This window comes from Oryzias latipes, chromosome 5 (assembly GCF_002234675.1).
Source record: "Oryzias latipes chromosome 5, ASM223467v1".
NCBI lineage: Eukaryota > Metazoa > Chordata > Actinopteri > Beloniformes > Adrianichthyidae > Oryzias > Oryzias latipes.
In genome coordinates, this window is record NC_019863.2 from 18,970,926 (window position 1) to 18,995,904 (window position 24,979).

General features: G+C 37.2%; 1 protein-coding gene across 8 annotated transcripts in view; it reads right to left on the reverse strand.

Annotated features, from left to right (window-relative positions):
* LOC101158188 (receptor-type tyrosine-protein phosphatase T) overlaps nucleotides 1-24,979 on the reverse strand; it is a 313,387-nt gene that overhangs the window by 106,088 nt on the left and 182,320 nt on the right. For 4 of the 8 annotated variants that reach the window (XM_020703319.2, XM_020703320.2, XM_020703315.2 and 1 more), the window contains 2 exons: nucleotides 22,788-22,923; nucleotides 15,873-15,905 (listed from right to left, as the gene is read on the reverse strand). In XM_020703319.2, the coding sequence (XP_020558978.1) occupies nucleotides 15,873-15,905; nucleotides 22,788-22,923 (169 nt within the window). Of the gene's footprint in view, nucleotides 1-10,225; nucleotides 10,256-15,872; nucleotides 15,906-22,787; nucleotides 22,924-24,979 lie in introns of all 8 variants that reach the window. The other 4 variants (XM_020703317.2, XM_020703325.2, XM_020703323.2 and 1 more) reach the window with 2 other exon arrangements.

Here is a 24,979-nt window from a genome sequence, read left to right on the forward strand (position 1 = left end):
CGAAGATACAATTATGTCCATGTCTTTCCGCTTGGAGGAAAAATTTAGGGATCGGGAGAAGCCAAAGAGGTAGGAAAGCAATTCAGATTCAGCCTTTATCAACGGTATCTATGTGCCATAATGCATATGCAGTTGAATTTGTTTTATTTATTGATTAATTTTTAATTGATTGTTCTAATTTAATTTAATACAAGAATCTTTTTCTGAAGAGGTCCAGTAGCCTGCAAATTCTTTTCAATGTCTTTATACTAATAACAAAACAATGTTCACTCACTAACAGACTTGGTATTTGCTAATTTGTGAAACGAATGTTAAAGTAAATGCTTACAATCTGCTCTACGTCCCTCTTAATGAAACACGACATTGGTTGTTTTTTTGCTGTTGTAGTTAGTGCCTTTTGCTTTAGAGGTTTATTACTTATCCATGTAACTTCTTAACTTATGACTTGGAAATTACAACTTTATTATCATAAAATATAGATTATTTTACTCATAATTCTACAATTTTTTTAAACATAATATTGTGACTTTTTTCTAATAATTTTTGGACTTTATTCTTGTAAAATTATGAACTTTTTACAACATTATTCTCGTAAATATGTTTAGTTTTTTCTTTTCATAATGGCAGTAATGCTCAGTTATACTTATGTGCTACCTGTAAGAAAAACGTAACTTCTATTTAAATAAAAAAAAAAAAAAATGATGTAAATGGATTTTAAAGGTTCCATGTGCCTGTTCTGTTTTCTAATTCAAAGTTTTTATGTCCAACTCAGTTATCAATACAGAAAAATTAAAAACTATTTCAAAAATGTTGAGACTGCAAGAATTCCTCAACAAATTTTAGACAAATATTTCAGTAGTAGTTTTCAGGGAACTCATGGTATGTGGTTCCATCTGACAGCATGTACACAAGTTACACTTTAACATTAACGGTTTCCTCAAATCATTTCAAATGGTTCTCATTTTGACCAGAAATACCAAAAGTGTCCAACATTGAATAAAATACAACATAAAATCTTTGTTTTGGACTGGAACTTTCTTGGTAACGGAAGGGTTACAGACATGGACGACTAGTATTTCTCCTTTGGATACGTCAATGTTTGCAGAGGGAACTGCATTTATTATGGCCTATTCTTGGCAAACCCACAGGGCAACCTGCAGGCATCAAATCTAACAGGGGAAATGACATTTAGTTCATATGTCGAGGGTTTGGCAGAACTCCTGGATTATGCCAGGACTGGCTTCAGCCACTCATTTGGCAGCTAGATATCTCAAATATCCTGAGGTCATCCCTGGGCAGTGCTGCAGTCAGACAGGCAGTCAGTCACCTCCAGATGACAGTGGTAGCTCTAGAGGAGGCTGCGGGCGAAGCCCAAACAAACTTTCATCTGTGTATCACAGGATTTAGGAGCAAACTTAACAACAGAGGGAGAGATTAAGGCATATAGAGAGAGATGAGGAGGTGAGGAAGCCTGAGAGACAGAAAGAGACATGCACAAACATATTCACACCACACCCCAATCTTACAGTAAGCATCCTTCAGGACTAACTTCAAATATGCTACTTAAACTATTTCTACTGGTGTCAGTCATCATTGTTTGCTGAATCATGACCCTTTTTTTTCTCAAATTTCCTTTTTTAATCACTAATCAATCAAACTTAAATTACCTTTCTCAAAACAAATTAAAAAAATATAGAATGCAAGATGTTTTTCATTGTTATAAGTGAAAAAATCTGCCATTGGAACTATCGAATTTGTCTTGGTAAGAATTCTCAAAATTAATTGCGATGTCCCGACTGTGACGACGTAGACAGTCTTGAAGACAGGTTTCAGGAAAGCGCCTGAACACCAGCCTCAATTGTTTGTTTTGTCTCTTTTCTCCCAGCACGTTAGCAGTTTATAGTTTCACCGGACACATGCACACACCCAGGCAAACAAATCATTCACATTTCAGATTTTGTTTAATTCGAAGGGTGCACACTTGGTTTTAAACAGAATCTTACTCACTATCTAAGTTTCCCTCCAAAAACAGCCAAACCAGAGCATTGTATAAATCAGCACACATATACACAGGAAACAGGAAGTAACTTCACATGTCAGAATAGTTTTTTTTTTTTTGCTTGTTTCCCTTTCTGTCTAATTGATTTTGTTTCAAACCAATTTCTGCATTTCAATTGTTACTATCTTTTTTTGTTAAATATTTGTACATTTTAGGGGTTATGTTTAGGAATACTCCAGGATCTAAGGCAGGACTTTGTTTTAAGGAAGTGTTTGGGTAATTGGCCTGTGGAAGAGGCTATGCCTTTATAATGGGGGAACTTTTCCCAGTTGGGGGAGAGCAGTACTGGTTGCAGTGGTGGCAGCAGGCTTTCCCAGAATCAGTTGAATTACTTCTTTGATTATTGTATTGGGATCAATGAAATCCCATTGTTTGAAATTTGGAGTCTGCTGGCTTGGTCATGTTTTTTTAGAGTTATTTATTCATTCACTGTTAAAAAGAACCCTGTCATACTGACGCTTTAACACAAAACACTCATATTTAGAGACATTGCTCTGACCATTGGAAATCACACCAAATCAACACAAAAGACATAATGATCACAAAAAACGGTTAAAAAAAGCTAAATATAAATTTCAGAAAGAAAACAAAACATTTTAGAAATAAAAAAACTCAAAAGTAACTTCTAGAAATAAAAATCAAATGTTAAAAAACGGGGACGTTGTTTATTGGATGATGAAGTTTGATTTTGGATAGTATTTTTAAATACGCTTTCAGTGTTCGCATATTTATAAACATTTATGATTAGTACAGAGCATGTCCAATATCGCTTGATGCCAAATTACCTTTGATTGAAAGTCATTTTTTTTTTCCTAAAATGTAATGTTTTTTTGATTATTTGTTTTGCTCATTTAATTTTCATGATCTTTAGTATGTTTTTGTATTGAGTGGTCGTATTTATATCTTTAAATTAGGTACTTTTAAGTACATACATTCATGTACTTTTTCTCTAAAAAATATCCCATATCAAACGCTACAGTCCAACTTTCCTTGATCCTAGTCCAAATAAAACTAGACTAGACTAACACATTTTAAGAAAGATTTGTTAGAATTATAATATAATTTATATATTATATAAATTATGAATCAAAAAATATTTTCACGAGAGATAATAATAATAATAATAATGGATTGGATTTATCTGCGCTTTTCAAGACACCCAAAGCGCTTACATTATGTCCATTATTCATTCACTCCTCATTCATACTTATCGATATTGCCTAAAACAATATGCTGCCAAGATCACGTGACTCAACAAGATATTCAAGATTTACTTTCAACAAGTCGTTGCATCAAAATGAAAAGTTTCTACAGTAGTGTGTCAGTTTTGTCTCATATCAAGTGAAAAAAGATATTTAAACTAAAAACTTGACAAAATAATTGTCGAGTTTTCGTGCTTTTCTTGTGTTCTGTTTTGGTTTATAACAAAAAGGGGAAATAATTAGACCTTAGAATTTGGAAATATTATTAAAAAAATGAAACTGAATAAAATGTGGGAGATTTGAAGGAGAGAATGCTTTTTTGGAAAAAATTAAAATGAGAAGGATATTCCACTGATGCAAGGCACAGACTTTCTGGGGACCTACATCAAAACCAAACTTAACATAAAAATGAAAGTCTTTGAAGAAATCTTTTATCTCATTGTCTCTACATCTGAATATGGTCATTTTTTGGAATTTCTGCATACTGACTGTGAACACATGAGGTTTGCCTTTGTGGTAGAGTGTCCTCTACCACATTTCCAATGTACTCATCTGGACTTCCCAATAGTCTAAAAAAAGATCTTTGAGTGTTTGCTTTCACCATCCAATCCTGCGGAAACCCCCCGAGGACAGCTAGTGCACATCCAACACACTACCTGCTGTGACAAACCAGCAGCATCTGACTAAAGCAACATTTGCTTCTCACAGGTTAGTGTTGGGGTCTCTGTCTACATACAATCATGCCTGTAGAGGTTTCACCATGCCAGAATGTAATTATTCTTTCTGCAGAAACTATTTTATTGAGTAAGGAAAGTAGCAAAACCAAATTGATGACTTCTGTCATTCTAACCGTCTCAATTTCTGGCTGTAAAGTAATTTCTTCTGGGGTCACAATGCCTGAGGGGGGCTGTTTTAAGAGATAGTTTTGACATTTGGGGATATTTCCGCTCAGTGAGGACTCAGACCTGATTTGAAGGAAATTTTTTTGTTGCTTTGAAGACAGCAAGAGGAGCAGGGATTTTTAGAAATTCTCTGCAGGGATTTTTTGATGGGCTCAGGGCAACAGAGTGCACAAACTTGCACAAGTCTATTCATTTGTGTTAAGGTGTGCATGGGTGTGTAGTAAGGAGTGTGCTCCTGTACGTGCTTGTGCATGTATGAAGACAGCTATAATAGCTCTTCATTAGAAGTAGCTAATAAGCAGGAAATGGCCACTTGGTGGAGAAGATAACAGTAAATTGCATTGACCTGTTAGGGTGAGACTCTTTAGGAAACGGTCGTGCAAACAATGCAGATGAAGTTTAACTTAAATCCTTCACCACACTATCGATCCAGTTAGGTTACTAGACAATGCAGCATAATATTCACATGGTCACAGTGTGGAGATTTCTATTTTTTTAGGCATTATGGTGAAAGTCACAAACTGAAAGGATGATAGACAAGGTCATTAAACTGAAATTAAATTTATAAAAGTAGGTTTGAAAAAAGTGAATTTTTTTATCTGAAATTGATGGATGAGAGGTCAATTTAATAAAGATGAAAATAATTTGATTAAGAAACAACAAAGGTTTAATATGAAGTGCTGTCATACATTTATTAGCAAACTCACTGAAATGGACTGTAACCAGTTGCAGCCACCAAGTTACATTTAATTCATTTGTTTTTAGGTAACCTTTTGTGGTTTTTAGTAGCTTGACTTCTTTTGGCATTCCTTTTTTTTTTTTAACTTGTCCTGTCCAGCTGGGCAACAGATGAGAGCTGAAGGCCTCTTGTGTTGGACATATTTTACTTTAACAACAGGGGTTATGAATCTTCTGACAAACCAGAGGTATGTCTGAATAAACCCCTTTTGTAATCGAGGCCAAACTTTATTCATTTTAATCGCATTTGAAGATCTTTTGTGTTGGACCGGTGTAGGTACCGGATGTTCTCGGGTTGCCGGATGTTCTCGGGGTCCTTCAGGGTCCTTCCAATGAGTTATATCACTAGAGGAGACATCACGTGGTTCCTCATGGGAGGAGAGCACCGCCATCTTGGTGAGGTCAAGTTTTGAAGACCAAACCACTTTTATAACATTTAATAAAGAGCTCTGTTTTTGCTTTCAATCACTTCATTATATGAAAAAGAAGAATGGCTTGAAATTGCTTAGTTTTGTTCAGAAATACAAACTTCACGAGTACCCCTAACTTAACTAGTATTAGACTGCTTAGATTTTTTTCTATGTTCCTTTATTTTATTTTACTTATGTTTTTATTTATTTGTGTGTAATGTTGATTGTTTCTTTTTTCCCCCTCTATTCTTTATTTTCTATGTCAATATGTTATATTTGGCAATGGTGACTGATCTTCGAGGCAATATTGATTACATCGTTATTGTTCGTTGTTAACGTTAATGTCATTGTTAATGTATGATACCGCAATTGTCAATAAAGTTTTTAAAAAAACTTAGCGACGTTAACTCATTGGTCGTGGCAACTTACAGCCAATCAAATAGTGTGACGTCATCATTGGTCGAAGGACCCCGAAGGACCCCGAGAACATCCGGCAACCCGAGAACATCCGGTACCCACACCGGACGGAAAAGGAAAGGAGGGAAGAAGAGAGAGGGATGTTAGAGGGGGGGTAGGAGGGTGATTATAAGAAGAGGGGGGTGGGGGTAAAACCATGAAGCACTATAAGACAACAAGTTTCTGGATGGTTATAATCATTACAGTGAGGTTCAGATGTAATACAAGTCTATAAGGTCAACATGTACACAACACAAATAATGTTCCCACACGCATACTTATGCTTTCAAACCAACTAGTGTGAAATATTTCATTCAATCAGGCAAAATATTTGTGCAAAGGTGCTCGAGTGATTGTTTATGTTCTTCTAAAATGGATGATGGAGTTTAAAAAGAAGGAGGGAGAGTGTCCAGCCATCCCCACACCAAGACCCCCGCCGCAGAAACAGAGGCAGCCAGAAGCCCCCCAATACCCTCACGGCAGCAGGCAGAGAACAAACGCTCCCCGGGGTGATCACATCCGCCACTCAGGCCAAGGCCAGCAGGACCACCACGGGGGCCCCCAGAGCCAGGGAGGCATGGGGGGACAGAGAGTGCAGCTCTAGCCCAACCAGAAAAGCAGCCCTCCCGCCGCGCCAGGGAGAGCCCAAAGCGGGGCCCCGCCCCAGAAGAGCACCCACAGCCCCAGACGAGAACCTCATCACCACCCAGGAGTTCTGGGCATCCCTCCGCCCCAACCCCAATGTATGAGCTGGGACCCCCCAAGGGAGACCCGTCCCCCGCTCCAGGCAGCCACCCACCCGGCCCACGGTTGGTCCAGGAAGGAACAAGGCAGGGGCCGGTCACCCCCGCCCAGGAGGAGGACACCCAGGGGAAGAAGGGGTCCACAAGAAGTGTTGTAAACATGGTCTGACCAGGCTCGCCCACAGTTGGAAATTTGACGAGGCCCAGCGCTCAGGGGCAAGGACCACAACCCACACCACAGGGACTCTGACACCCCCCAGGCTCAGGTGAGATGTGATCCCCGGCTCTTGGTCTTGCCAGAAAGCTCAGGGATCCCTCTCCCTGGGTGGATAGAGAGCTGCCGGGCCCAGGAAGCTAGCACCCGGGTTGCCGTTGCCAAGGGTCCAGTACCCCCTACCAGTGATGGAGTAGGGGACAGATGGTCCGAGGTCCCACCTTCCTTGAAAATTGCATGTGTGTGAGGGTGTGTGTGTGCATGTATCTTTGTTTGTATTGGAGTGTATATTTTGAGGGTTAAAGGGTGTGTGTACTAAGGGGGTGCAGTTAAAATTGGTAGGTAGGGTACTGAGGGGACGTCTCCTGAATTCCAATCACCCTCCAAGGGGCCCTACATGTCCATGGTGCAGTCAAAATTGGCGGGTAGGGCGCTAAAAGGACATCTGCAGCTTGCTGGCAGTGACGTCCAAGCAACCCCCCTACCAAGGGCCCTGCATTTCTAAGGTGCAAATAAAACCGAGAGGGGGGGTGGCATTCCATACGGTAACAATGGGAGGGGGGACCACTGCCAAGTAACTCCTCCCCCCAAGGTGCATCGAAGGCTGTACCCCCCATCACCCTAATAAGAAATAATATGAGGAAGAGGGTAAGTCGGGGACAGTCTACCCCCGGTGGTCAAACAGCCGTCCCCCGGCCCCCCCAGCATAGGGCCCAGGTCCCCTCAGTCCAGGGGTCCCATCCCCCAAAGCGCGACCATCTATTGCTATTCCTAGTGAGCCACACAGTTCACTTTAGATTTGTTTCAAAGAACTGCTGATCGATGACTAGTACTTATGTATTCAAGCATCAAGGATGGCCTTGTCTTACATAAATACATGCATTTATACTAATAGAATGAACTATAGTTTTTTATTGTTTGCAGTAGTAGATTTAGTTTCAGCCTTCCAAACAATCTACACAGGAAATAATGCCCACTTCCTGTTTCGAGTCTGTTGTAAAACAATGAGCTGCAGTTTTTAATTCTGTAAAAGTGCTTTCAAGCTTGATCAGAGACCTGGTGCTTCATTTTTTAAGCCATTCTACTTAGGACTGACTGCTCAATGTGCTCTAAAACAAAACAAGTCGTTTACTCCCAGTGCTTTACTCCCAGTGCTTTTCTCCTGGGACTCTGGCTTCCTCCCACCGTTAATCTGTAACTCTAAATTGTCCCCCTAGGTGTGAATGTTATTGTGCTTGGGTGTATTATGGCGACATGTCCAGGGTGTTCCCTTCCTTCACCCACGAGTGGCTGGGTTAGGCTCCAGCAGCCTAGTGACCCCAAAAGGGACAAAAATGGGTTTAGAAATTGAATGATCTTTCACAATAAACCTAATCATGTATTGCTCCACCTCCTTTACATTTGTCATGGTCTTTCTGATCAGTTCACATAAAGTTTATCCTCTCCCAGTTTTTGCCACTTTTAGGCTGAGCATATTTCTAGCCATTTAACTTAAAACTAATTGTGAATAAAAGTCATAAAATTATTTTGAAAGGAAACAAAAGTGCAGGTAAAGTTGCACCTGTTAAAGACATAAGCCTACCTATCAATCAGCTAGTAAAGGTCAAAAGGTGGTGATCTATATTGTTTCCTTTACATTACTTTGAAGGAACAGGAATGTAAATGAAGATATTTTCTGTGCTTGAAAGTAAAGGTCTGAAATGACTGCCAACTCAATTACTCCTGCACAGCACAAATCTGTCACGTTGTTTAGCTCATTCTGTGTATAATGTAAATGTGTCTACACTCTGAACAGAGCTGGATAGTGTTTTTGTTTTCTCTGACCTTTGAGGTTTTGTTGAGAAATGGTTTGTTTAGTAACAACATTTTCATTTCATTTCACTTCATTTTATTTCCTGACATTTTCCTAAAAATTTGTTGATGCAACTCCAGAATTACAGAACTGTTCTTCCCTGCCTTCATTCCTGTTCTTTACAGGTAATTCTTTCAAGTCTTATTTCTTGCCTTTTTATCCTCATTAAATGATTTTCATAGATGGACAGGTTCCCTTTGGTAAACATTTATTTCACTCTGCATCTTTCAAACACGCTTTTATTTATTTATTTATTTTCGTTGACAGCGCACTGTGTTCTGCATCTTATAGACCTTGCCAAGGACAATCAATCCCCTCTATGCCACGTTTCCAAATCTACATAAATCTGATCATGAGCAGATCTGGAATTATTTTTCTATGTATTTTTGACATTTGATGAAGTTAAACAAGCGAGAAAATTGTGAAAATGTTCATGTCTGCCTGAGAAAAGTGTAAAAAGTGTGTAGTGAGGGGTTTTACTGCCTTGAAAGACGTGTAATTCTTATTTGTGGATTTCACTTTTCGCTGGTTATTTTTAGAACATAACCCCTGTGATAAAGAAGGGGAACACTGTTTTTCTTCTCACATTCTTCTTGATCATAGACTTGTAAACAGTCAGAGAGAGGGAAACTTTTATATTGTCTATTAAACACTAAATGTTTTCTTGATGTACATCTCGTTGGAAGTTAATGATGAGTTTATCATTTTTAATCAAATGCATACTTTTTTTGACTTTGGAGTGGCAGAGCACAAAACCTTTCAGTTTCTTTGTGAATCTTTGAATTGAGTTTCTTGTATTTTTCAGTCTCTCTCATTCATAAATGTATATTTTATTATGTCACTAACATGCATTTTTTGTCTCATAACAGTTGTTTCAGTGTTTTAGTTTTGTGTCCGTCTCATTACTGTCCTTTTGGCCTTTGTCCCACTGACGACAGCCCATGGGTGGATGTGGAGCAGCACAATCACCACGGTGTGTAGAGTCTTTGTGCTTTGACCTTGTCTATTAATAAAATTTAATTTATGGTGTCATACAGCAGCTCTGTCCTTTTTTTATAAAATTAGAATTTCTTGTGAATTTCACCTTGTAATGAAAAAACAGGTCATGCTTCTTGCTTGTTAGGATAATCATGAGTACATTGACACATGACACACCAGTCATGTGGATTACTTCCACCACCTGCCGCTGGTTCAGGATGGCGCCATGGTGCTTTAAGCTCTTACTGATTACAATGATCTCCAATCAAAGCACCACTACTTTTAGCCCGTGCTTTTGAGAGACCAGTCAAATCATGTTTGAAGGGACTGGAGCATTACAGTTTAGGTTTTTAGTGTCTTACATTGTCGTTAATACTTTTCCCCTTTAGTATTAGTTGGGGTAAATAAAGCAAAACAGGATTGAAACTTTTTTTTTTTTTTTTTAGGTTAACTGCTTAAAAATAAAGCAACATTAATCCACTTTGCTTATTTTTCTTTTGTCTGTAGTTTCCCTGCAAGCAAATCTAATCTCAATATTCCATTTTATTTTTGCTTTTTTCACAGATTGTTCAATGTTAAATATAATAAACAGAACAAACAGAAGTGAAATCTATAAAGAAGAAGTGATGAGCTGAGTCATGTGTTGCTCCTGATGGGAAATCTCTACTTACAGGTAATAAGAGTAGGAATAAGCATGTCTTCTGAAGCATGGTGAGGTGAGGCCGAGGATGACAACAGAGCAAAACCCAGAAAAGGACAAACACATTGGATTAGTTCATGGATGTAGTAAAAACACTTTTGACTTATTTGCACATGTCAAGTCAAATTCATCTGTTACAATTTAAAGGTCCACCTTTTTCTAAGGTTAACTTGCCTTTGTGTCCTCTTGTGCAATTTTTCTAATCTAAATATTTTGTAACATTTAAAGCCAGGTTTAAATATTTTTTTTTTTTTTTTTTTGTATTTTTTCATCTTTTCATTTTTTTTTTTTTTTTACCTGCAATCAACTTACTTTTATTTGTTTTAGTCATTTATTTATTAAGTAGTTAGCAAATTTAAAGGATGAGAGAACAAAAGCTGAGATATCCGATCCATCCATTCATCCATCCTTCATCTTCTGCTGGGATATGCAAAATATTTACTTAAGAGTCCAATGTGCATTAGGTGTGAAGTGGTCAGCACTCAGCGTAAAATATTAGAGGTAGTAAGCAAGTTTATGTCTCGTGAAATTATGACTTCACTCTCCCATATCACTGCATTTTTTTTCTCAGGAGATTTTTCCATGTGAACTTAGAGAGGTTAAAACACAGAAATAAATACATTCATAGTTTAATGCTTCAGGCAAATGATTTAATAAACAGTATGTAGGAAAGAGCAAGTTTTTTTTTTTATGATTGATAGTATCGTCTGAAGTTGTGATACTGCTGTGAAGCAGCTTTGGTTTTGCATTGTACTTGACTGAAACACGTAAAGTCTATTCTTTTAAGTATTGAATTTAAAACCAGTTCAACTTTTTCCAGTTTTTTTAAAGATCAAAAACCTCAATTTTCGATTGGTTCAAAGTGAATACATTTTGAAGGCAGATCTGTGGGGCAAAAAAATTGAAGATAAATATTGGCCTAAGGCACCACTGTGACCCCCAAGAGGTTGTTTTGGAGAAAGATATGGGATAAAGAGTGAAAGAAGAAAGAGAAGATGAAGATGAGGAGGAAAATATGGTCAAGAAGATAAAGTTTGATGAGAATTACTTGTCAAAAAAGGGATAATGTCAGAGTAGGATCTTTGCTTTAATAGCAAAAACATTTACAAATAAGTCATGAAATGTTGGATTATGCTTTAGTTATGTTTGCATTCTTACTGCCCTTTACCTATCAGTGTGTGTGTCTGTGAGTGAGTTTGATACAGGGCTCCCTGCTTTATCGCTTTAATCACTTGTTGGCAACTTTTCCCTCTGGCATGCACCTTTCATCTGGTGAGAGGCCAGAGATAGGGATCTCATCATATTCGAGGACACACAACACACACAAGTGTGTGCACACACCCAGAGCCACACACAAGCTCACACTTCATCTCAGACTGGGGGAAGTCAAGCACAGTTGAGAGGGATCAATATTTGTTTTCCCAATTACAGAAGGAGCGACACAACTTCGACCACAGATTGTATCTACCTGTGAAGGCGGAAACTGCTATATAGATATATACTGCAGATATATACTGCTATATATATATATATATATATATATATATATATATATATGACATATATAAGACAAGTGTTTCATTCCAGTTGTTCATGAACATGGCGCATAGATCTCATAGGCGTGAACCTGCACCGATACAACCAAGTCAACACCAAATTTTTATTGTGTTACCAACATGCAGCTTTTGCACACGCACAGCCATACCCATAACCCTCTCTAGGGGTTTGCTGACATTGTCCTTATGCTATTAATAAAGTGCAGAGCATTGATAGTCCTGCTGTAAAAGCTGTGGCTTTTTAAAATGGTCATAAATATTAAAACAGCGTGGAAATAAAAACGCTTCACCTGGTTGTGTGCGAGTCCATGTGTGTGTCTGTATATCTAAAATAATACTTGCTTTATTTCCTGATTAATTTTTTTCAATATTAAATTCAAAATGTTTCCATAAATATGTCTTGGCCCATCATTGGAGCTCAGTTATGCCATAACAAACGGAGTACAGCAGGAACATAAAGTGCTTTTTTAATGTTTGGTCTATGCACCTCGTAAATGGTGAGATAAAGCCTGCAGATGTCTGAAAATGTTAGTCTGTGAGTAACAGTCCCCTTCTCTTTGTGACTGTCATTACTGAAATAGACAAGTGTTCATTACTTTAGCTGAAATGTCACCCCAGAAGATCATTGCTCTTCTGACGATATTAAAGATTGCTAACGGAGAATTGTCAGAACGGCAGCAAATCTATTGTGAGTATTATGGTAGCATAATTTTATGGTTAAACAAAAAAAGATAAAAAATACTAAAAGTGACATAATATAGTTGGATTTGCAGTCAAACCCACAGAGCCCCACTGAACTATGAAGTCATGTAAAACCTCTGTATTAGAGATTGTAGTAGGTTTAGGGGATGTCATCTGGACTTGGTTTTAAAGTTGGAAGACGTTTCGCCTCTTATCCAAGAGGCTTTGTCAATTCTGAAATAGCTGGTCTAAGAGCTGGTATATATGCACTCATTGGGGGAGGAGTCAGACCTGAAACTGGAGGTGTTGTCCACTTAGCCTATGTGGTTTCGGGTCGTTAATAGTCCTTTGTCCTCAGCTGGGGGTTGGGGAGTCAGTGACTCCCTCTCCAAAATGGTCGTCTCTTTCAGCGGTTAACGACTCAGGTGGAACTGGTTTGGTTTGTTTAGGTTTCAAAACACTGCCGTAGATGGATGGAAGAATAAATAAATAATAAACGTCTTCCAACTTTAAAACCAAGTCCAGATGACATCCCCTAAACCTACTACAATGGAACCAACCTGGATGAATGAGAGTCTTCATAGATCTGTATTAGAGAAGCAAAGCCACACTGTATTACTCGTGTTTATTTGAAGACACTCAACTGGAGAAAAAATAACGGATAAATGTTTTTAAAACATACAACTTGACTGAAATGCATAATACTTGCAAGTATTTGCCTTCACAAGTGGGCATCAGTTTGTCTTTATTAGCACACCTGAAACTTCGGATTCTGTCTCCAATCAGTCTATTGCAGTTCCACAGGCCACACAACTGTGACTCATTTGGTGCACTTTCTAACTCCCAGAAAATAGACTGAGTACAATTATTTCAAACAGATTTAAGACAATTTATTTTTAGCTTTCAGAGCCAGGTAAAACGTTACCCAAGTTTTAGAAAGAATTAAAGAAAAGAAAAAAACATTACGCATAAGCCTAGACACCATCACATGGGGAACATGTAGGAACAGGATTGGGTGAGTAAGGGCTTGAACTAATTTTGAAATCTCACAAGTCACAAATCTTAAAGAACTTTGTGTAAAACAAAAAAAAGGCTAAAAAATAATTTCTTTTAAATATGCTAAGATATTTTTTACATTTATTAAAAGTCCATTGTTTAAATCTTGTGTGGAGTTCATAGTTTATTTCCATGCATGTGTGGGTCTTCTCTAAGAACTGAGTCCTAAAGGTCACAAACATTGTTTTGTAGGCCAACTGGTAACACTAAAGTAGCTCACTAGAGCCGTGTTTCCACTGAGCGTTACAGTACGGTATTTTTAGTGTTTCCAATATAAGATGAACCCATTGAACCATACAGAACTGTACCATTTTTGGGACCCCGTTGGTCGTAGGTCCAGAGAAAAAGGAAACAACCACTTAACCACTTAATGTAAATGAGACTCAAGTGTGTAGTTGTCTGTCTCTGTGACAAGTCACCTGTCCAAGGTACACTCTGGTGTCACTTAATGTCACCCCAGTTCCATGAAATACTAAGCCAAATGCAAAATCAACCAGACACAAAGCAAAGCAGATGTGTTGTGTGGTCCCACTGACAAATGTACATTTTTATTATTTTTAGATAAAGTGAGAGCCAAAAAAAATCACCAAAAATAAAAACTTCAATTGAAAATCAGCCAGAACAACCTTTATGTACAGAGAGGTTTTTCGTTTTTTATGATTCTCCTAATTGGGTAAGAAATTCTTCTTGTATATATATTTATATATACCATTTAATAGACCATTTTTCAGACAACAGAATTAGAGGGGAAGGAAAGATAAGAATCTTTCCTGTTCCTTAAGTCGGCAGTGGGCAATCTACATGGAACTGAAGATGGAACCTAAGGATGTTATTTGAGTTCCTGCACTCAATTGCCACCTTTGATACAAGCCAGTGACTTTCTCACTTCGATAGTGACATTTCGACATGTGCATATTTTTCTCTGTAACATTACAAAATAAAATTAATTCAATGTAATTCTGGGCTGCAGTACAGACATGCATGTTAAGAAAAGGTAAACTGGGATTTGAGCTGAAACAAATCCAAAGCAAAAGCTGCATGACAGGATTGTCTCTGAGCCCAGAACAGTGTAGGTGGAGATATTTGTGAAGTCTCAGATTTCGTTCGGTAAGATATTGCCACATATCTCCCCCTTAATCACCCACATATGCTTTATTTGCTGAAGCCAAACACATCATTTTAAACTAAAAAGTTTCACAAATTATTAACCTTTCTCTAATACTGGAGGCGGCACGCCGGATGAAATCTTGCTTTGGGAAATTCCTATATCATTGTTTGCTCTGATCTGAAATTCAATTATGTGAGCCTGGTCTCACCAAACAGTCAAACTTAATGGGATACACTTTATCTTCTCGGTCTCTTCCTGAATGAGTATTTTCAGTTTATAACAGGAAAAGAGACATTTGTGCAAATCACAGAATTATTGTGACAATAGATCAAAGCAAATCATGGAAAAATTAGTGAACGCATCTCTCACTATAAAAAAGGAAAGTAGAAGTAATGAAGGAGTTCAGAAAAGATAAATCAAGTGGGTTTTTTTATGAGAATGAAGCAAATTATGAACAACATCTGATAATAAAAGGAGCGTTTTAAAGAAGTTAAACATAACATGTTGCCGCTAAGTGGGCAGTCTGCATCCAAATAATCTAATAAATCATACACATTAAGATAGTTTGTCATCCATGAGGGGAATCCAACACTACACTAATGATGTGAGCATGGGGACAGTGCAGAAATGAGGACTTTGGAAATGGCTTGCATTAGAAATCTCAAAGGAGTAGAGAAGCCCAAATTTCAACCACTTAGTGACATGGATCTGGCTGTGTAATGGCGCTGAGCACAGCTTAAACTCCTTGTGTTTTTTGTGCTAAAAGAGGCCAAGGATAATAGTGTGTGCCACAGAGACTCATATATTTGGTGTTTCATGTTTTCATGCTTCCATCCATGTATATGTGTTGCTTGGGACAGCACATTTTGTGGCTCTTTTCAATGCTGTGATTTGTGACCACAGCAATTACGATGCACAGTGCACAGTGTCAGCACTTTCTTAAAGGTAAACTGCCAAGAAGCTGTGTATTAAAGTGCATTCTAAACAGATTTTTTGAAGTTTCCTCCCAAATGTTATTCTCATGAGGAGCATTTCCTTTTTTAGCTAAATATTGCTAAGTGTTGCATAGTGTAGTTTAAAACTATGCATATTTTTAGGCATGGTATTGGTCATATGGGATGCAGATGGAAAACATCAAATGCCATCAAAGCCTAGGTGAGAATCACAGTGAGGGGAGCGAGTGGATGTGTTGATGTCTAGAAATAAACATACAATACCCCACGCTCAGAGTTCTCCACGTGTGAATCTCTCTATCGGAGCAGGGGCAAGGCAGGTACAGGACAGGACAGGAGGGGGCGGAGCCAGAGGCAGGAAACAGGAAAATAGAGAAAGACATAACAGGGCGTGAGACTTGAGTCAGATAGGTTGTTGTAGTAAAGACATCTTGGTTTATCTGCAACTTTCCATTGTTGATTTCTTCACATTTTTGTATCTACGCTTTGATATCAAAGGAAAAGGTCTGACCTAACGTTCATAGAGCTGTAACTCTTTTTCCCTTTGTTCTTGATGCAAAATTTGGAACTAGAAAAAGGAGTTTCATGCAGGTGGGTACTGGAAAAGGTCTGAATGCTGAAATATGTTTTCATTCTTAACAATCTATTGGGAGTAATTTTGAACAAAAACACAACTGTGTCTCCATGTACTGATCAGAGACATGTTCAAATACAGATGGGCTAAAGAGGCCAAAAAACAATTTCATTTGCTTTCTGTCTGTTCCGGTAGCCCTAAAAGATCAGGCCTGCACTGTTTAAGCGTAAAACCAGCCTTTCTGTCGCAGCATAAATCAACACAGGGAGCTAGTTTAATAGTTCTTCTGCAAAGCTGCTGTCACATGATATAAAAACATAGAGCAATCTATCAAGCTGACTAGTCTTCAAACATGGACTATAGGTAGTGGAAATCCCAGAGTCTCGCGAGTCCCAGAAACAATTCATCAACCAGCTCAAAATATACACTTGACAAGGGAAAGACACAGAGCAAGGGACATTGCTGATTCATCGTAGAAAATGAACTAAATGGGCACAAAATTCAAACTTTGGAGAAAACACACATTTCCTCTACTTTCCTTGAGTGTAAAGTCACACAACTATATTTATGCAGGTGAAGTTTTACTCAATCAAACTTCAATGTTCAAATTTATGTTTCTTTTCAAGGAAACCAGACTTCAGAAAGAAAACCACTAAATTCATTCTGCCAATTCTAATAGAGGAATTTTAAGAAGGCATCCTCAAAATCTTTCTTGTTCACGCTATTTTCCATTTAGTGAAGTGTTACTTTAACTTTTCTGCCTCTTGAGTTATAACAGTCATATTTTTCACAAAGCAATCAGAATAAAATATATATTTATTTATCAATTTATGGTTGCAGGTTTTGGAAAATGTGACAAAATGTGTATGGGAAAGATTGACTTGCTGTAATTTGGATGATAAGAATATGACAGTCAGTGACAGGGAAGCTGGAATGAATGAGCCTGAAAGTATGAGACAATGGATTCAAATTATGGAATAACAAAACAAGAAAGAAAACCTATGTACAATATATGTATATGTCCTAATTAGGGAGGGCTGGAAACAGAAGTATATTTCCCTTTTTCCTACCCAGTTCTAAATTATATCTGTTCACTTGCTTTGGTAATTGCATGCTATCTGATCTGACCACACTGGAGTACAATTTCCCTGCAAAACCTAATGAATACCATGGTAGAATTTACCTTATTTCAAGAATGAGTTTTTAGGGGTTTTTTTTCATTACAGGGCTATAAACGTGTATATAACAACAGACTATCTGCCCATAATATTAAAAGTAGCAACAACAAAGAGCTTTTTTTAATAATTCACATCAACCTAAATTTCTCAGCTAAAAACCAAAGCCAAGTAAGTTACTTTATAGGCTCCCAGAAAGAAGTTACCATTTTCTAAAACTTATATTTTCCTCTGTTGTTAGCACAGGAGGATGTCTGTCCTAAAAAGCTAATTTTACCATATAAAACGAATAACATCTCATTAGCAGATCTAATAGGATAACTAGTTCTGCCTTTAGAAATGTAATACAATCCACACAGCTCTACCCTGATCAATAATGGTTTTAAATAAAAAGTACTATAGAGTTCGCACACATGCAAACACACAACTCTTGCATTTTACAATTGGCCATGAATAATATATAGGTTTACAGATAACAACAAAAGCATTTCAGATTAAAACAGCTTAAGTTTCTATTATTTGCTCTGCTTTTTCAGGTTGTGGTTGTGTTATGATACAATTCAAAAAATCCACAGCAGAGTGCTGCCAGACTGACCGGCCACAGCTTGTGGGAGGCAGTCTAGAACTGTAGTACCAAATCCAAACAGTTGGAAATACCGGTAATTTGTTTGAGAAAAAAGAGAAAGAGGACCCATAAGTACTTAAAACAAAACCTATAACTAAAGAATGACCAGACCATTCTTTTTAATGATCTTAATGACAGCTGGTGTTAAAAGACACAAAGAATACTCTTTTTTTAATCGATCTGGAAGCAGTTAAAGGATGTCTTGTTTTTATGATACTTTTTCAAAATTTGGACTCTGTATAGAGTCTTTCTGGGGCAGGGGGCAGCTCTAGGTGAAGCAATTGGGAGACAGGGTGTTAGGTGGCATGCTTAGAAGGTCCTTCAGCTATTATGGATGGCAGGGAAGACAATGCCCGACATCCTGGCCATGCCTGGGAGTTGTGCCAATGCCCCTTTGACCACTAGCTGTTCCTTCAGCCTCAAGGCCACTGTTGTCCTCGTTTGTGGAATCCTGAGCTTGCTTTAGATTTTGACTTATTGATCAATTTAGTAAATCCCAGAGGATAAACATTAGATTAATTCATAGTTTCATAGTTTTGAAACAGAAAGTTTAAACTTTTTGTCCTTCATTACCTTACACTTTTCTATCCGTCAAATATTCTAAGACTTGAGATAAAGAGGTCTGGCAGCACACACACTGACATTAGCCATTGTTTCTGGATGTTCAGACACATCAATTATTCATCAGCTGTCCTTTCAACCACTCCACGAAAAGTGGATCTCGCAGGGCTGGTTGTTTGAGCCCTGAGAGCCCCTTGGCTGCAGAAACACTGAATCCCCATTAAGACTTTGCTCGTGTCCAGGGTTATTCAATTTTACATTGCATTATTAAGAACAAGTTCTGGCTTTTTCCACAATGTAAAGTCCATTTGAAACACGTGTGACTGTTTGAAAGATTCATTGGACAGTTGTACATGTTACCTTACGGAAAATGTTTTATACCAGAATAATTTATAGGGGTTGAAAGGCTTGTAAAACATTCTTTGCCTTTTGAAAAATAAGTGCAATACAGACATACTGTCCAAAACCAAAATCTTAATGCTTTCTGAATACATTTTCTGCACTCATTTATTCAACTGTTCGTCCTCTCAATATCTGCAATTTCTTTCATTTTGGTGGAATACTGCTAGTTTTTCTTGACTTTTTTCTCACACGTTCTGACCATCTATATATCAAGAGACTACCAAATTAATATTAATCTTAAATAATTGTTGGAAAGAGGTTTTTTTTATAAAGACAACAGGGTAATAACTCTGCTGTCATGAAACACAAAACAGGTAACATTTGGTGAAGAATTCTGCACTCCATCACCAAGCTGCTGAAATAAAGGACCCTGTTCACTTTTTTTTCTAGTAGTGATTCTTCTGTTTAAGCCTGTGTATTAAATCCCAGTCCAATCCACTGGTCTATCATTTATGATTATGATGTTTTTAGCCAAAATCATATAACTTGTCTTTTTTTAGGACATAGTTCCTACAGAGTGGCAATAGTTAATTAAAAATTCACCACTGACTTGTCGGTGGAACTGTTGGTGAGGAGTAAGCCCACCCCCCACTCAGGGTGTTCTCAAGGTAAGCTTGGATAGAGCATGTCTGTGTAATCTGTTACTTTGCAAAGGTTTCCTGCTTTTTCAGATTCAGGAGTGAAACTCTGATAAATCTCTATAGACACACAAATGAAACAGCTAAAGTTTTTCTCTGTTCTGTTCTGAACTTAAGTTGTTTCACTGAAACATGGACTTGAGGTTCATCATAGTGATTTTTTTTAATCTACTTATGGCTCATTTTCCACAAATTTTCACAGGAGAGGCATTTGCCCTCCAGGTGCTTTTCATCTTTATTATGCTTGGTTACCTTGGTTAGCATCCCATTAACATATCCACTTGAACTCAAGGTTAACCAGTGGAGTCTTGCTTTCACTTTTCATAATTTTTAAATCGGATACATTTTCTTCCATCTTAAACTTGCTTCTTGTCTTTCAGTGACACCCTCATGTGAAGTTTCTACAGTTCACCTTATCTGGTTCTGATTATTTTTTTATTCCCCTGGTGTTTAGGATATGCTCTGCTAGACAGAGTTACCATCTGATTAGCATTAGTAAATGACCCTGTGCTCTGTCTGGGTCCCCAACTGCCCTGTCTCACATGAATCACATTGAATACTATACATAGACAAGCCACAATGTTCATTTTCACTCAATGTCATTGGCTTTGTTAGACACCGTACCTTTCTTTCTTTATGCATTATCCAGAACTGTGAACCTTTGAAGGACTACATTTCTTTTAAAAGAAATGCAAACAAGGAAATGTAAAATAATTTATGCAAAAACAATGTTCCACACCTCAGGAACCATCAATAGAAAAAACATTTTTGCATGTTTTCTAAAAAATAAAACAAACTATCATCTGCACTTCAATATTTGTTTAAAAAGACTTGTGCACAGAGCATGCACCGAATTAGATTGAATCTAAAAAAACAAGGGTCATATTAATAACTGTCTTTAAAACAAAGTCTGAATAGGTTGTATTGTCAAGCAGTCTAGTCTGGTTCTTCTAGAGTCTGGAAGAGAGGTCTGCAACCTGAGGCTCCAGAAACACATGCAGCTCTTTTACTTCCTCCAAAGTGGCCCCTCTGCCTTGAAAAATGCCAAAAATTGGAATAAATATTATAGGTTAGTGTTAGTTTTAGTTATGGTTAATTTCCTTTATTTTATTCAAGATTTGAAATTTATGTTTAGAGTATTACCATGTCAGATAACTGAGCAAAATTATAGTACCGTATTTTCCGGACTATAAGTCGCACTTTTTTTCATAGTTTGGCAAGGGGTGCGACTTATACTCCGCAGCGACTTATATTAGAAATAAATTGAAATAAATACATTGTTAACCCTCCTGTTATGTTCATTTGTGAGGAACAGAGATGATGTTTCTGGGTCAATTTGATGTATGAGGTATGTTAAGTGTTAAGAGTATGTTAAGTGCAGCTATCTCTGAGTTTTGGTCAGTAAGAATCTGGACCAAATGGCTCAGTAAAGGCAGTAAAGGTTGCAGACCCCTGGTCTAGCAGCTTTCTGCTGGCTGCATGAGTCAGTGTTGTTTATTTGTGGAAAAGTTGGAAACCCAAAAGTAGGCAGTCGTCTTAACTTACTGCACGTGTTTGTATCTGTAGACAAGTAAAATAAATAAATAATAGTGGAAGCTGTTGGTTGGTTGGGAAATCTATGTTCAAAGACGGATGTTTAGAAAACCCATCTATTATTGTGCATTCCTCATTTCTGAATGGAGGATCCAGAAAGTTACATACCATAACTGAACCCCTAATTGCTCCTGGTGGTCTGGTTGACACCATCATTGTGTCGATATGTGTAAGTGTGAGTGAATGGGACTGTGATTGTAGGGCACTTTGGGCCATAACCAAAGTTTTAAAAAAAGTATGTTGCTACAAATTATATTGTATATGATTTAAAAAATGGCATTGGTTTTTGGTAAATACATTTAAAAACTCATTCCAGAAATTGTGGTTGATCGTTCAGTCACTGAACCGTAAGGTGTGTATGGAATTAAACAGCTGCTACTGACATGTGAAAGAGATGCCCTTTACTTCACAATCCTTTTAGCTTACACTGTTCCCTTGGGTTGATTTGGGAATTTGTGTTTTTTTTTTTTTTTTTATAGCAGAACTGTACTTCATGTGAGATTCGATTCCAAAATGAGTGGAAAAAAATGAAAAGAACTTTAAAAAAATGTGACACCCAAAATATATATCCATAGTTAAAAGCTGTATGTGAGTGAGGTAGAAGGGATATGTGATTTAATGGAGTAGAGAAGAAAAAGTGAAGGAGAGAAGAGGCAGGTGATGGTAGTGGGCCAGAGTGGATGCTTTCAAAAGCACAAAGCTCTTTTTTTAGTTGACAAAATCAAATGTTCTACAAATCTATTGATAATTGCTCCATTGTTATTGGGTATTAGTCTTTTTCGTTAAGATTTTAAATATTCATTTGTTATCATATAAATAAAACAACAAAAAACATCACATTTTGATTAAATTATTATCCTATTGTCAAACATTTGTAACCAACCTTAACCCTGTAACCTTATACTACCGTGTCAGTACGTCTATTTCTAAGGAATGCCCACAAGTTTACAGTAAAATTATAATATAAACTTTTTACATATTTTATATATTTTAATTATAATAAAATTATGATCAATGAATTTATAAAATCCATTACTAAATTTAAATCAGAATGTGTTGCGGACCAGAAAAGGTTCTGTATTTTGGACAAAACCTAAAATATTAAATAATACATGATCTCTATAAAAGTTAAAGCTTCGTAAATAAAAAATTAAACGCTTGATGTTTCTGTGTCATCTTACTTTTTTGTCCTAACTTGTTCCTTCAAATTTAATTGCACAATAGCTATGAGGACACTTGGTGAACCTTTGTAACTTATGTTGTATTTTGAACTGTGTCACGAAATAATGACATAGTTCAAAGACTCTTGGCAGCCTCTAAGTCAAACCAGCCCCTGCCTTTTTTCCTGATTTTTCTGTCAGCTTTTGTTTGTCCATTGATCAGTCGGACTGGACTAAAGCCCATTAATGCCCTGATCGAGTATTTTTTTTTTTTTTGCAGAGGAGCCGATTACCTGTAATTGAGATGAGTTTAAACAAGTGTTTGACAATATGCACAGTCTGACGGAGGCTGCCAGCTGTCTTTTTAGTGCCTACAAAAACCATAAACAGACAAAAGACAAGCTGAGTCTTTTATAAAACACTGGGTTTTAAAGGTTTTTTGACTTCATACCTGCGCTTGAAGGTGAGGACGAGTCCGAGGAGGATGATGATGAACATGAGAATTCCTGCAATCACTCCCGCCATTTTCACAGTGCTGTCCACCTGCTTCTCCGGCTCCATGGCATCTGAATCCTGTGTGGATGCACCTACACATGCAAACAAACACACACACACACACACACACAGACAGACACATACACAATTATGTAACAGACATTATGTTTACAGTAAATTAAAAATCATCACATTATCATTTGAAGACATGAACACTCCTTTTTTATTTCATGCTTTAGATTAATTTTCTGGTCATTACAGGGAATTGTGGAGGTAGGTCTATACAGCTTCAAACCAAAAATTACCTTTTTTTAATTCCACTTTAAGATTTATTTTATTTCAGTAACTTTAAAATTAGATACCCTTGTACTGCTTTCAACATATCTCAGAGGGTGAGCTGCAATTACATTTGTGACATCTGCCTTATTTCGCTGGTTATCAGCAGGTGTTCAGACTTATGGTAAGTTAAAGTCTCACTATTGTCACATGTTGAAGTTGTTCTCTGCATTTGACCCATATGCTTGGGAAGGAAGCAACAAATGAGGTGGGTTAACCCCACAAGTCAACACTTAAAAGTTTAAGCAACAAGGGAGTAATTGGATCCCACTTTTAGAGCCTTTGGTATGACCCAACTGAGAATTCAAATCCACGATTACCCCTGTCTCAGAGATGACACCATCCTACCATGCAACCAAGAGCAGGAGTTTTGCCTATTTGCTGCTTTGGAGTATTCAGATGTACAGTATGAACCAGTATTAGAAAAGCAACAGTTTCTGTGCTTTTACAGGTAAAACATTTTTAATTCTTCTTGAGTTTAAAAAATTTCAGTAAAAAAACAAAAGTCATCAAAAGCAGCAACTAGTTTCCCAAAAGTTAGAAGTCTAGCAAATCCACCCCTGGTGAGACCACAAAATACTCAGAGGAATTCAGGAGCAAACAAACATGTGTAGATCCATAGTGACAGTCTGAGGAAGGATAAACACGTACTGCTTGTTTGGAGAGTTTTCCTCTGAAGGAGAGCTAATAACTATAGGCTTATTTAGGAGCTGTTACATCTACATTTACGTCACATACAGTGTTCCTATGTAGAGCAGACGATCTGCACGGCAAAAATTATAAATAAATAAATGAATAAATAAATAGCTTCAGCATGCCTAAGTTAAAGTTCAGTTCTTCATAAAAAGTGCTCTTAGTCTGTAATCACAACACTCAAACCTACTGTCATCACATGGATTTATTGCTTTTAACACAAAGACAGCATGGCTTTAAAGGATGCTGTTTCTTTTTTTCAAAACAGGACTTTCCTGCATCAAAAACATTCACATATTTCCCAATGCAAAGCACACGTTTGCATGCACATGCATAAATGTAAAACACGTTTTTGGTTGCCGCAAAAAGAGCAGCACAGGATGAGTATCAAGGTGGTAGTTTAAAAATGAAAATGAAAACAAATAGGAAGAGAGATGCAAGGCAATGACAGGCAGACATGCAACAAAACAGAATGATAAAAAAGGTTTTTTCTCTGTACAAACCCTAAACTGTAAATAGTTGGGTGGAATTTTGAAGAGACCCAAAAGCAGTATATATAATATTTCTGGAGGTAGAATAAACTTGTTTTCTTTGAAGGGGCAACACATATAGCAACAACAAAAAGAAAAAAAAGAGAAAGAGTTGTAGAAGGAATATATAAAAAGATCATACACAGTCCTTAAAACAATAGAAAACATTGGTTTTCAGACAGACAACAACAACAAATCTTTAGTATGAATAAATATAACCTAGCAGGACTAGACGTGCGAGAGGAGTTAACAAAAACTTTGTATAAAGATCTGTTCTTTTTCAAATTTCTTTGCACTCTAGTATACTCACACAGCTCTTTTTTTATTAAATAATGGGGGGAAAATGCATGATGGTTGGAGTTCCGTAATGAAAGAGAATATTATACAAACTTAATCAAAACCTTTGGATGGTTATATTCAGAGGGTTTTCATATACAGAACAATCTTTTCATGCAGGAGCGTATGATGATCAGCAGTCTTCAGAGATCTAAAACTAAATCGTATAATGTAGGTTTTGTACTGAAAAAAGTTGTAGATTAAATCTTTTTTTTACAACTGTGAGACCAAGAACATTTTTTTATTTTAAATA